The sequence below is a fragment of the Cryptomeria japonica genome, chromosome 6 (assembly GCF_030272615.1).
Source record: "Cryptomeria japonica chromosome 6, Sugi_1.0, whole genome shotgun sequence".
NCBI lineage: Eukaryota > Viridiplantae > Streptophyta > Pinopsida > Cupressales > Cupressaceae > Cryptomeria > Cryptomeria japonica.
Genome location: NC_081410.1, coordinates 579894528 through 579909425, shown reverse-complemented (window position 1 = coordinate 579909425; position 14898 = coordinate 579894528). Strand labels below are relative to the sequence as shown.

Below are 14898 nucleotides of genomic sequence, written 5' to 3'. Positions count from 1 at the left end.
AGGGTTTGTTACAACCATTACATAACATTTAATGCTTGACCAATGATAAAATTGTATTGCTTGGACACATGTCCCCTCTAGAAAAATCGACCAATGGATAGCCGGGGTAGGTACATCGGAGTTTGTGCCACCTTCCATGAGTTAAGTACATTGAATCTAGACATGCTGAGGTGGACCTCACTGATTGGAGACGTGATGACTAGGATGCCACCTCGTCTGACACTTGTAACTTAGTAAATATTCAACTTGATGTTGTTGAGAAGCTTGCTTTAATTAATTCATCTGGAACTATTTGCTTCTTCAACGAGCCCTTGTTCTAACTCCATGTGTCCTTGATGTGCAGGATGATGATGTACCTCGCCTTGGAACGCTGGATTGAAAGAGGTTGCCCCTGTCCTGGCTTGATCGTCCCGGCGAAGACCGTCCTTGATCTGGCTTGATTTTCCTTGATGAGATCTCCATTTGATACCTACACAACATTTCAAAATTAGTAACATGATTTTGCAATGAATAACCAGATTAGAGATTAAATTTAGGAAACTTCATAATAAGTCCTTGAGTTATCATTTCCTAAACGACGATTGAGCTACTGGAATTCAAAATTTAAGCTATGACGATCAACGTTCAAAATCAAAACAATAAATTCATATCGTCATACCTCACTTGAGAGCTAACTCTAGAATGCAAAACAAATGGATTCGCCTAGGCAAAATTAACGTTTGAAGCCTTTGCCACGTGATCTTCAAGGATAATGAACGTCCTTCCTATCAACTTTGCCACCTTTGGGGATGTCTTTGATGTGGTCTTTGGCAAGTTCGCCTAACTTGAAACTCGAACTCCTTTGATAATGCTTGTGCCTTCCTATTGATAAGACTCGCACCTCCTCTTGAATGATAATTTCGCCCTTCCTTTGTATACTTCCAAATCGCATATGAAAAGATGATAAATGATGATGTGAAAATGAAATTTTCACCTCCCCCTTTATAGACGCTTACCCCTCATCATTACCTTAGGCCGACTTTGGTGAATAAGGCAAATTTAAAATAAACTTAAAGGCCGACCTTTGTAAAATGAAACAAATTTTAAATCAAGTGCCCCATTTTTATTTATAATTAATTAATTTAATGCCTATAATTTTAAATAAACTCGATTTTTAAAAGGCAAAAATTAATTAATAAAGGCCCATGCGCTAATGTTAAATGCTAACTTTAATTGGATTTCAAATTTATCGATTTTTTCCTAGCATTTAATAAAATCTAAAGAATGTTTTAGCGCCAAATTTGGAAGAGGTAAGGACACAAACCTATCGCTCTGGTCCCTGACTAAGGGACAAGAGCGAATTATCAATTTAGTCTTGAATCTTTCGCCTTCCACGCTCAAAACCTCCATCCTCACGTTGAGACTGGCATGTTTGCCAAAAAACTCGAGCTTGATCGTCTTGATTTGGTGGATGAATGCCCTCTAAGGTGGATATCGCCCTGGTCCCTTGGTGAGGGACAGGAGCGAACTTCATGCTCTGGCCAACATTTGCTATCTCTCAAACTTTACTCTTTGTTCATCACCTTGCAAATGATATCCTTGATCTTGCGAACCTTGACTTTGACGTGATCTTGAAGGAAAACGAATGATTTAATGAAAATCGCCCTAGTCCCTTGATGAGGGACAGGAGCGATATAGCTTCCTTGTTCAAATTGATAGTCTTTTGACGCTTGAAACCTTTACATATCTTCTTAAGATACCTTGGACCCTTTGTGACCTTGTACAACCTTGACTTGGCGTGAATTTTGAATGAATTGGCAAATATAGTAAATATCGCCCTGGTCCCTTGGAGAGGGACAGGAGCGAACTTCAATGTCCTGAGCTCATACTTGCTTTCATCAACTTGCCATTGCTTTCATCGTGTAAAATGAAGTCTTTTGATCCCCCTTGGACACTTGATACTTGATAAGCCTTCAAAACTTAGGCCCTCATGAAGATTTCGCTCTGGTCCCTGCCTGAGGGACAAGAGCGAACTAGAGCATTTAGTGCAAAATCTTTATCATATTAACTTGCAATTATCTTCAAAGTGCGAAACGATGTCCTTTACTCCCTTTCAAGCATTTCAAAATGTGGATAGCAATCCAAATTTGGCCTCATTTAAACACTTTCGCTCTGGTCCCTGCCTGAGGGACAGGAGCGAACTGGGACATTTGGTGTAATTCTTTCAATATTGGCGACCTTTGATACTTCGTTCTTCATTGAGACGCTTCAAAACGTTCTTGCCACCTTTCACCTTGACTTGGAATAGTTTGAACTTGGAGAAAAGGCAACATAATCATAATTTCGCCCTGGTCCCTGGCTAAGGGACAGGAGCGATATTGAACTTATAGGCTCCATCACACTTTGTTAACTTCTAAATTTATCTTCAACGGATCCGTTTCACCCTCCTTTCTTGCCTTCAAACTTAAAACTTGCCTGCTTTTACCTGAATTTTGCCTTATGAAGAATTTCGCTCTGGTCCCTGGGAGAGGGACGGGAGCTACAATGGATTTCGCCCTGGTCCCTGACTGAGGGACAGGAGCGAATTTTGCATTTTGGGGCATTTGTCCTTCACGAAGGCACTCCAAGTTATATTCAACTGATAAAACATATCTCCTTTGATCTCTTCAAACCGTCAAGTTGTTCAAATCCCGCAAGGACAAGGCAATGTTTGATTTTGAGCTCCGGTCCTTCAGTGAGGGACAGGAGCGAATTTGACCTTCTAGGCAAAAAATTCATCATTTCATTGTTTTTGATCAAGTCTGGATGCTCTATCATGCTCATTTCGTCCTTCACCATGCCTTTGATGTCTTAATTCGTCCAAACACGATCAGGAATGGCTCAAATAAGTATTATCGCCCTGGTCCCTTGGTGAGGGACAGGAGCGCTTCGCCTTGGTCCTCCTGAGAGGGACAGGAGCGAAGTTCGCTCTGGATCCTCAGTGAAGGACAGGAGCGAAATTTGACTTTTCGAACTCTCTATCAGGATAATTTTTATGGAATATAACATTTAAGTTATAAGTGACATTTCCTTCTATGTTTCTTCTTTCTTATACTTTAAGTTATATTCCATATATACTTTCAGGATGTTTGAGAGTGGTTTCAGACCTCCAGGAGTTATATTGCAAAATCTAGTTTTTTGAGGTTTTTCAGTTTCCAGACTTAGTCAAATTTCAGGATCAGGACATTCCAGACTTAGCCAAATTTCAGGATCAGGACCTCACTCAAGCCGGACTTGCTACCCTATTGATCTCCCCGACAACACTCAAAATGCAAAGGCTAACTAACAAAACCCTAAAAAGCAAAAAAGCAAGGGTCCCCATTTGCAATGGGGCGATGTGTGAAAACGTCACAACAGAACTCTCCAAGGACTTAAAGAAAATCACCCCTCCTAAGTTCGATGGGAGGCAAATTGGTGGAGCTGAGAATTGGCTAAACGAAATGGAAAAGTATTTTGAGCTAAGAGATTTTAGCGAAACAACCAAGGCCTTATGGGGTTCCTATCAACTCAGAGGGGAGGCCGCCAGTTGGTGGACCAACACCAAGGAACAGAATGGGTATAGCAGGGATACGGTCACATGGGATCAATTTGTTCACCACTTCCGAGATAGGTGGCTCCCTCAATTGCTCTTTGATGAGAAGGTGACAGAATTCCATAATCTACGTCAAGGGTCCCTATCCGTTCAACAATATTGGGATAAGTTCGCCAAGTTGCTTAAATATGTACCTATGTACCAGAAAGATGAAGAAGGTCAAGCAAGGAAGATCATTTTGGGGCTAAATACCAACATAGGGGTAGAGGTTGACATGCATGGACCCAGAAACATGAATGAAGTACTTGAAAAGTCCCTAAGGCAAGAGAGGAAGATTCAAACACTAGCAGGGCGGAACTATAATGGGGACCACTCATTTAAAAGGCAGCAGGAATTCAATGGGAACACTAATTTCAACAAGGGTCAAAGGAATAATTCTTCCAACAGAAGGCCACCTCCTAATCAATATCAGAGAAATGGAAATAATAATAATAACAGGGGCAATAATAACAGAGGCAACTATAACAGGAATGACCAGTAGAACAGGGTAACTTATCCACCCAGGGTCAATGAAACAAGGAATGATCCCCCTAGAAATCAAGGTAGGAGGGGTCCTCCAGGTGGATGCTTCATGTGTGGGGGAAACCATTTTGCTAGAGAGTGCCCCAGGATGCAAGGACAAATTAGGGACAATCAACCCCAACAAGGGCCCCAACAAAGGATTCATGCAGCGGTTAGGAACCGAAGAGGGAGATACTAGAATGTTCCCGTGGAAACTACAAGTACACTATTTGAACAACCAATATCAATTCTAATTGACAGTGGATCATCTGAATGTTTCATCTCACCTAAATTAGTAAGCAAATATGCATTAAAAGTTAATCAAATGGAGTCATCATGGATGGTTCAATATGGGGATAAGGCAACTAGGGAAGTAACTAAATGTTTGTCGAAGGCAAGGGTACAATTTCCTGAGTTTGAAACAAGGGTAGATCTCTATGTGGCACCCCTGGGATTATATGATGTAATTATTGGGATGAGTTGGTTAACAGACCATCAAGCTAATGTAGATTGCTATAACAAGATTGTTGAATGTTTGGATGATGGGGGGAAAAAGGTCAAAATCCAAGGAAAGTTTAAACCCATTAATATAGAAACCATCTCAGCGATGCAATTAAAGAAGGAAAGGAGAAGAGGAGGCTTAATCTATCTGGTTGAAATTAATGAAGGAAAAGAGGAAAATACACCAACCTTTGAAAATACCCCCTTCTTAAAAGAATTCAAGGATGTTTTTCCAGAAGAATTACCCAGCTTACCCCCCAAGAGGAAGTTTGACTTTGCTATCGAAGTTCTACCAGGAGCTGAACCAGTATCAAGGGCACCTTACCGAATGAACATAACTGAATTACAAGAGCTCAAAATGCAACTAGAGGAACTCTTAGCTAAGGGATTAATAAGGCCAAGTGTATCACCATGGGGAGCGCCAGTCTTATTTGTTAAGAAGGAGGATGGAACCTTAAGGCTATGCATCGACTATAGGATGTTGAACAAGGTCACAATAAAGAATAGGTATCCCTTACCTCGCATAGAAGATCTTTTTGACCAAATGAAAGGAACAGCAGTTTTCTCAAAGATAGACCTCCGGTTAGGGTACCATCAACTCAGAATTAAGGAGGAAGACATTCTGAAAACAACTTTCAGGACAAGATATGGGCATTATGAATTCACCGTAGTTCCTTTTGGTGTAACCAACGCCCCAGCTGCATTTATGAACCTAATGAATAGTACACTACATGACTACTTGGATAAATTTGTTTTGGTATTTCTAGATGACATATTGATTTACTCTAGGAATGAGGAGGAGCATTTAGTGCACCTACAAATTGTTTTGCAAAGGTTGAGAGAACATAAGTTATATGGGAAATTGTCAAAATGCGCCTTCTTCAAGGAAAAGATTCACTACCTTGGGCATATAATATCAGAGGAAGGAATAGCAGTTGATCCAGATAAAATAAAGGCAATAGTAGAACGGCCAATCCCTAAAAACGTTTCAGAGATAAGAAGCTTTATGGGGCTAGCAGGTTACTATAGGAGGTTTGTGGAAGGATTCTCTAAGATAGCAAACCCCATCACCTCATTGCAAAGGAAGGGTAAAAGGTTTGTGTGGACAGAACAAAGTGATAAGGCATTCCAAATTTTGAAGGGGAAACTAACTTCAGCACCCATTCTAAAGGTACCAGATCCGAATGGACGCTTCACAGTCATAACTGATGCTTCTATTGAAGGTTTAGGAGGAGTACTTGTCCAAAATGAAGGGGTAGTAGCTTACGAATCCAGAAAGCTAAAGACTCATGAAGTCAATTATGCACACCACGACTTAGAGTTGGCAGTGATTGTGCATGCCCTACAAAAATGGAGACACTTCTTGCTAGGGAATCCCTTTGAATTGAAGTCAGATAACCAAGGACTAAAGTACATCTTTACCCAACCCCACTTAAATGCCAGACAAAGAAGGTGGTTAGAGTTTCTAAGTGAATATGATTTTGAAATTGAATATATTAAAGGGAAGGAAAATAGGGTGGCAAATGCCTTAAGTAGGAGACACTTGATGACTATAGCAACATTCAAAACTTCTTTCAAAGGGCAGGTAATGGAGCAACAAGGACATGACCCATGGTATGAACAAGTCAAATTGACTTTAGAATACAATCCAACCGATCCTAAGATTGAAGGGTATACATTAGACGAAGATGGGTTGCTCAGATACAATAATAGAATCTATATTCCTAATTCAGGAAACTTAAGGGAAGTGGCCTTGTCAAAGGCTCACAATGCCCCTTATTCAGGACACGCAGGAGTTAACAAACTTTATGCAGATCTAAAGAAGTTATACTTTTGGCAAGGGATGAAGAATGACATTGTCAAGTATGTGGCTAAATGTTTGGAGTGTCAAAGAGTAAAGGCAGAACATAGACATTCAGCTGGATTGTTACAATTGCACGATGTACCTCAACACAAGTGGCAAGTTATTAGCATGGATTTTGTGCAAGGGTTGCCCATGTCACCTTCTAGGCATGATGCAATAATGGTGGTAATTGACAAACTCACTAAGGTGGCACACTTTATACCAAGGAATCTGATGAATGATGCACCTACCTTGGCTAGGCGCTTTGTTAAAGAAATATTTAGGTTGCATCGAATACCAGAGAAAATCATATTAGATAGAGATGCTAGATTCACTTCAAGGTTTTGGACCACTCTTCAATCGGCTCTAGGAACTCAACTAAATTTTAGCACGGCATACCATCCTGAAACCGACGGTCAGACAGAAAGGACAAATCAAATTATGGAAGACCTACTTCGCATGTATTGCATGGACCAACAGAGGAAATGGAAAGAATATCTACCTCTAGTAGAATTTGCTTACAATAATACATATCAAACGTCTTCGGGAATGGCACCCTTCGAAGCATTGTATGGTAAACCATGTCGAACACCTTTGAGTTGGGATAGTCTTGAAGATAGAGTGATTATTGGACCGGATATGTTGAAAGAGATGGAGAGGAAAACTAAGCAAATTAGGCAAAGATTGAAGGAAGCCTTAGATAGGCAGAAAAGTTATGCAGACAAAAACAGAACACCAAGGGAGTTTGAGGTAGGAGAGAAAGTCTTCCTAAGGGTTAAGCCACACAAGAGTTCCATAAGATTTGGGAAAAAGACTAAGCTTGCACCTCGTTCTGTTGGACCCTTTGAAGTATTGGGAAGGATTAATCCAGTTACATACCGGTTGGCCTTACCTCCCCAATTGAGCCGAATACATGATGTCTTCCATGTATCTCTTCTTAAAAAGTATGTACCTGATGAGAAACACATTTTGAATTGGGATGCTTTACAGGTCTAGGAAATGGGAGGAATAATGATAGAGCCATTCAGAATCTTGGAGAGGCGCCAATGCCAGTTGCGCAACAGAGAGCTTGATCAGTGCAAAGTGCAATGGAACCAGTATGATGAAAAGAATGCTACGTGGGAAGATACTAAGGAGATGCAGCAGTTGTTTCCTTTTTTGTTTTAATTATGAACTATAGACTCTTTTTGATGCATTCAATAAGTGCATCGGGACGATGCACAAATTAAGGGGGGGAGGATGTCACAACCCTCCCTTATCACCTCTGGGTTTAAAAAACAAACTCTATTATATTCTTTGGTTAAGCTATTTAAATGATTGAATGAATATTATAAAAGGATAAAATAATAAAACTTACACACACACATGGAAAATATACATTTTTCTTAATTATTTATTTAGTTTTCCTCATCCAATTATGGCACATGTTGTAGGAAGAATAAGAAGCTTCTAGAGGATTCTCCACCACCTTGCATGTAACTCCTCCCACTAAGTCTAATCAATTTGCATGAAGTCCAAAATTAGGAAAGAATCTCTTTTTTTTAATTAAAATTTTAGGTAGTGGAATAGAGGGATTTTTCTTATAAATGATATGCACGTTTTCAAAAATGGGAGTTCGTTATTCCATAAAGAAATCCTTCTCTCAAGTAAATTTTTCTTTTGTAGTCATATTTCATTTTTGAAAATAACTAAGATTGCTTTGGAAGACTTCTTTCAAGTCTGAAGGATCAAGGGAGGCTAATTGAAGGATTCATAGGGGATTCTACATCAATTGCAAGCATCCAGGTTTTTTCAATTTAGTTTTACTTTATCATGCATCTTATTCTTGTTGCAAATTAGATTAGATCAATTTGTTTCAACTAAATCAAATTGTTTCAATTCTTGTTGAGAACTAGATTAGATCAATCTTTATTTCTCCCTCTAATTCATCTCTCTGGTTTTCGAATAAAAATCTGAATCTCATAGATCTCGCTGTGGATATTTCTCTATGTTTCTCATTTGATTCTATACATATTTTCAATTATCTGGTTATATATTTTCTGCGAAAAATTGTTGAAAGAAAGGATAGAATTCGCTGTGAATAATTTTCTGCGATATTCTCATTTGTTCGAGTTTGGTTATCTACTCCTCTCTAGAAAATAACAGTTGAAAACCAAGGAATGAGTCCCTCTGTGAATAACTCTTTGTATTAATTACACCAATATGTAAATCCATATCGCTTCATTTTTGTATTCTGGTTTAGTTTTACTCTCTGTGTTAATCGCTCCAATATGCAAATCCATATTGCTTCATTTTTGTATTCTGGTTTAGTTTTACTCTCTGTGTTAATCACTCCAATATGCAAATCCATATTGCTTCATTTTTGTATTCTGGTTTAGTTTTACTCTCTATGTTAATCGCTCCAATATGCAAATCCTTATTGCTTTCATTTTTGTATTCTGGTTAATTCTACTCTCTGTGTTAATCGCTCCAATATGTAAATCCATATTGCTTCATTTTTGTATTTTGTTTTAATACTACTCTCTATGTATTTGCTACTATAAGTAAATTCTTTTTGTTCACATTAATACTTTACCTCTCATATTCTGGTTTTAAATAAAATTAAACTGGAAACTTTAGACACAAAATATATATATATAAACCTTAATGCATTATGTATTAATAATGCGAAGTGATTGATGTGGCACGGCACGAAAAAAGATTTGTGCGTACCGGCTCGCAAGTGGACGGAGATAGTACTCCGCAGGGGGAGTGGTACCATTACGGTACCCTCCACTAGCCTGCAGTCACCACTACGGCAGTGGCCGCAGGGTAGTGGAGGGGACCGTGGGGTCCCACTCCCATTAACCAACATGCATGCCAATCGAACTTAGTTCGATGGCAATGTTACCCTTTTTTTTTTTTTTGAAATTCTTTTTTTATATGTTTAAAATTTTAGGTTATTTAAAATTTCTTTTTTTAGATATGTAAATAAATTTTAGTTAATAAAATTTTTAAACTTAAGTAATGTTTTTTAAATTTATAAACTAGTTTTAACAAATTTATATTAGGTCCTATTAAGATCCACTTAGCAATTAAATGACATAAGCTAAATTCTATGTTGGGGTTAGTGATTTTATAAGCGGCATTCTCGCGTACAACTTACCTTACCTTCGTTTCATGCATATATCTTTACGTTGATTCAATTATTGGTGTTTCCATCTTCATGCAAATTATACATTTAATTGTTGGTATACAAGTTACCTAGCTTTCATTATTATGCAAATTATATTCAAGTTTTTGAATAAATAATTCTAGTTATAGTTCTTTTTATTCCATAGTTATTTCAATTAATTTGGTTGTGCAACGTCTAACTTCATAATTATTTTTCAACATGATGTTATTATAAGTTAGAAAATTAAACAAAGGAAGATGGAAAACCAAAACCAAGTAGCGTTTGGTATATACAGTGCCTCTTGATCACGCTTACAGGTAATGCTGTCGTGTTGAACTACTGCACTTAATGCCTAATAAAGCTACATCAACGACATCTGTGGCATTGTCCCTATAAATCGTCGGGGAGTAATAAGGGACACTTGGAAGTTAAAATCCAAGGGGCAGGTAATCCCCCTTGGATCAATAATCTAATAAGATAATTTTCAAATGATTTTACATCCATTGAGTTAAACCATAGTAAACCCCCTTTAGGGTTGGTTAAGTAAAAATGCTTTTATGGTATTAATTTTTGAAGAGATATTGTTGTCGATTGGCAATTGGTCAAGGGTGACGCTTATGATAAGAATTAGGATCTAATTATTTTAGGCCACAAGCAATAGGCCATCTTGAGCCTTTGCTTAAGTGCTACCATCGTGGGTAGCAATCGCAGAGAAACTATCTGGGACATTGACCCTAGAAAGGGTTGCGTACCCACAAATCAGTTTACATCATACCATAGACTAGAAAATAGAACTACATACTTTACGCCTTGATCCCGTGCCGAAGCGGGTATGTAGGCAGTCTTGGGACGGAGTTGTACCTCGTACTCAGGCGTTCGTGGGTAGGGTCTAGGCTTGGTATAGAAAGATTGAGTAAGGATCCTATTTGAAAGATAAGATAATTAAAATTGGAAAAAGTAATTCAATGCATACTCGGAAGGAATCCCGTATGGATTCGCTTGACTTCTCAAGGCTTTAAGCCAAATTCCGAGGCGGAATTCAAGCTTGTATTATGTTATTCAATTACTCCTAAGGACGGCGACCTCCGTGCACTTCTGTTAAAAGAGTGTAGTACTTAGTGAGTGGCTCAGGACCCAAATGGTCCCGGTGAGTCTAAGTCTCTGGCCAGAGCATCTCCTATCCCGTTTGGATAGATGCCTACCCCGTATGGGTAGATGCCTATCCCGTATTGGATAGATGAAATCTAATGTCCCGTATGGACAATTGCCTAACCTGTATGGTTAGATGCTCATCCCGAATGGATGAATGCCTAATCCTAATGGATGGATGCCCAAAGTATGCAATTGAATAAAACATAATGATTAAATTAAACACAAAGAAAAAAAAAGAATACTCAATTTTGTTGAGTTTATTATGGTGGGTTACTACACATTTCTCGAAACTTTGCAGTAATAAAATTGGCAATAATCTTAAATCACCAGTTAAAATAGAAACAATGTGTAACCAAAAGTGTTCATGTTGTACCCATATGAAACTTTGATATTGTTTCAAGTTTTTAAACTATGCTATTTTCCCACAAGGTCTCTAGTTAGTGTATAGTGCTTATTATTACGTTTTGATAATATGGTTAATTCGACTATGTATTAATTGTTTATCAACTTTGGGTAGTTATAAGAGTTAAGTTGGTCAACGATTGTATCTTATTGTCAACCATCGGGTTCTTTAAATAGACTTTGTATCGTCAAAGAAGGAAGGAATCAAGGATGATCAAGTATGATCCTTGGCTGATCATCTTTGGTCTACTTTTGTAATAACTTCATGTGCAGATAAAGATATACTTTTACTCCTCTATATAGTATCTGGTCAAATTTAAGACATTAATACCCTTAGACCCTAATAAAGGTAGGAAGATACCACAAGGTGGTCAAGACCAGGACATGAAGCGATCGTTAAGGATCATAGAGAAAGAGAATGAAGAAGAAGATTACAAGAGATGGTGGAAGAAACCCTAGTTGTACAAGTTCAAAGTTGAAGTCCATTGTATGAAAGAAGCCAAAGTCAAAGCCCTAATCGAAGAATAAAAGCATTTCCACTACAAGAAAACATACAAAGAGTGGGAGGAGATAGCCAAGCACTTATCACTATCTAACAAAGTAAGTGGAAAAATAGAGGGAAGTTGGGAGACAAAGTCAAATTCCTTCACAAAAGCATACGAGAGTAATTTTGGGGTATAGTTTCAGAACTCGTCCAAAACTTGCCAAAATTCATTGGACTCGTGAATCCTGGAGCTCATCGAGTCCAAGTGCCACGAACTAGTGAGACGTGTCTTGGCAAGTCCAGACGTGGACTCGCTGAGTCCTAGCAATGGACTCACTTGAGTTCTAGGCAACAACTCGCAAGTACCAACCTAGAAATCTCATGCACCCAATTAGACATCAAAACAGCATTATAACATGTTTGTTTTTTTACTTCTTGATCATTTCTGGCCTCTTTGGTTGCCAAAAACAGGTCTGCACATTGAGATAGGGTTCTAAGAAGAGGAGAAGACGAGCATACAAGATTGAACTAGAGCCAAGTAAGTGATTTTTCTTCTCTTCTTTTTATTTTCTTCGATTGAAAATGTGAAAAATCTTGAAAAATAGGGGGAAATGCTGGCAAAAAAAATTCCATTTCTCTTCTTTACCTATTTTCTAGTATTTTTAGCTTGTGGTATAAATCTATTTTTTTCAAATGATTGATTATCTTTTTTTTTCTGATTTTTCACAAAACTCTACTGAAATTTTTTATTTTTACATGTTCAAACAGCAATGTCTACTTTAAGGCCATATAGAAAAGACCTTGCATGGAAGCATGGGATACCAAGAAATAAGAAGGGTGGGGTCGTTTGCACTGAATGCGATAAATGGATAACAGGCGGAATCAATAGATTAAAATACCACATTGCCAAAATACCTAGACAAAATGTGGACATATGCCCTAAATCTACTTCGGAGATGGTTAGAGAGATGAAGGTCCTTCTTGCTAATTATGAGTTGAAAGAAGAAGAAAGACAAAAGACTAAGGAAACACTAGCAGCAGCGACGAGTCCGAATGTATCCACTTCTATGCCATCGAATTACCTTGGTAGCCCAAGTCCAAGCAACAATCAACCACATTCTTCCTCTTTTGGTGAGAGTCCTAGGGATTTTTTTTCTATTGCTACTGCTAGCCAGATTACTCCATCAAAACCAAATTACTTTATTCCATGCAATGTTCCAAGAGCACAACCTTCACTTGAAGGTACAGGATGGAATAAAGAAAAACATCATGAAGCAAGTATGACAACAGCAAAATTTTGGTACTATAATAATTTACTTTTCAATGTAGTGAACAGACCATATTGGGAAGGTTGGGTGAATGCATTGACAATTGCAGGTAAGGGGTTTAAGACCCCAACAGCTGTAGATTTGAGTGGGCCATTTCTAGAGGAAACAAAAGAAATACACAGCTTGTGATTGAAGAACAAAACGAAATTTGGTGGGGAAAAGCAAGGATGAAAACATTGGGAAAAATCATTTAAATCGCGATTCCTCCCGATTCAAAACCCTAAACGATTTAATCGCAAGAAAAATCGGCACGATTTTGACTGAAAAAATCATTGAAAATCACAATTAAAACGGCATTGACTCGTTGGCATTAAAAAATATGAAAAAATTTTAAATGAAGAGTGCCACAAAAAACCCTAAATTTTGCGCGGGAGAGATGGCAACGGTGGGCAAAATCGACTGAAGCATTTTCTGCATTTCTCAACTCTGTGTTCAATCACGACCGAGTGACAAAGGTCTCGAGACACAACAGCAAAAAATCACAAGGCGAGCTGAATCATTCGATGGATTCCATTAAGCCTAGCAGTGGCATCAACCTACACGCTACACTTGGTCACAATGACAAATGACCCCTCGTTCCATTTCTATGGAAAGCTCAATAATCTTCATGTTCTATTCTCTGCGATTCCGAGATAAGCCGAAGTTTCATTTGTAGTTTAGGGTTCCTTTTTAGTTTCTTTCATAAAAATTTCTATATTTCATAAAGATTTGAACATGCATTCTATATTTTAATATTAATGTTAACATAAAAAATAGTTAGTATTTTATTTATATTAATTTTATTAATTTTTTATAAAAAATAATATTCCAATTTCGGTTTACTTAATATGTTTTTTCAATAGAATTTCTTTTCATACTTTTGTTAAGCTAATTTTATAGTTTTGTAGATATATTATCTATATTAATTAAAAAAAAAATTATATAAGGCGAATTTAATATCGTTTTTTTTCGAGTTTTTCCCCCCTGTCGAACTTCATCTAAATTTTATCGTTGTTAAACACAAACTCGAATTCAAACCTTGTGACTTAGGTTACAAGGTATTAAATTGACTTCAAAATCAGTCCAATATTAGTCTAATACCACCATATAAGCATATACGATAATATGTTCAATCTAATAAAATAGAATATATTAGACTATGAATATATTATTGTATATTCAAAATCTCTCTAATTGTAGACTCAAAATCGCGCCCAGTTAAATATTATATTTAAAGTCTAATAGTCACAGTTAAATATTAATAATTTAATATATTTTCAATTTAATATATTCACTTATTCAGTATTATGTTCCATAAATTTAGTGTATGTGTTTTTTTAATAATAATTTAAGAAATTATATATTTTAAAATATTCAATAAATTTGCCAATTTTTTGCCGAGTCCCAATTTTGTAAAAATGTTCAGCCAAAAGATTTATTGCCGAGTAAGAGTTTTTCATCTTTGGGGAAAAGGTTGCAGCATCTTATCAAATGGATGGACTGATAGACGAAATAAAACTCTAAATTTTTTAGTGGCTTCAAATGGTGGATTGGTACCTTTTGGTAGCCACTTCCTTACATTGCAAAGCATTCTTGGTGCCATTCCTCATCTCAAGAAAATGTTTGTGTCCGATGCTTGGTTGCGGTCTCCATTTCCTAGGAAAATTGAAGGGGAGAAGATTGTAAGTATATTTTTTTATGACAAATACAACAAAAATGAAGAGGAATTAATCGGGGTAAGTAACAAACACAAACATTAAATTTATACAGGATAATCTATTTACTATTTTTTAATTTTAAAAGGTTAATTTTCTAATAATTTAAAACTTGTTTTCATTTTTCTAGGTGAGGAAACCTTTGGTTAGGGTTCTTCGTATGGTGGATGGAGAGGGCATGCCAATGGGCTTCATTTATGATGCCATGGATAGGGCCAAAGAGGCTATT

General features: G+C 37.3%; 1 protein-coding gene across 5 annotated transcripts in view; it reads right to left on the bottom strand.

The window, feature by feature from the left end:
- Positions 1-14898, bottom strand: part of LOC131056616 (ADP-ribosylation factor GTPase-activating protein AGD3) — a 218142-nt gene that overhangs the window by 125385 nt on the left and 77859 nt on the right. The window contains exon 2 of one of the 5 annotated variants that reach the window (XM_057990923.2): positions 14512-14610. The exons of the other annotated variants lie outside the window; for them this stretch is intronic. Within the exon in view, the coding sequence (XP_057846906.2) occupies positions 14512-14557 (46 nt within the window). The 5' untranslated portion in view covers positions 14558-14610. The remainder of the gene's footprint in view (positions 1-14511; positions 14611-14898) is intronic. 5 annotated transcript variants of the gene reach the window in all.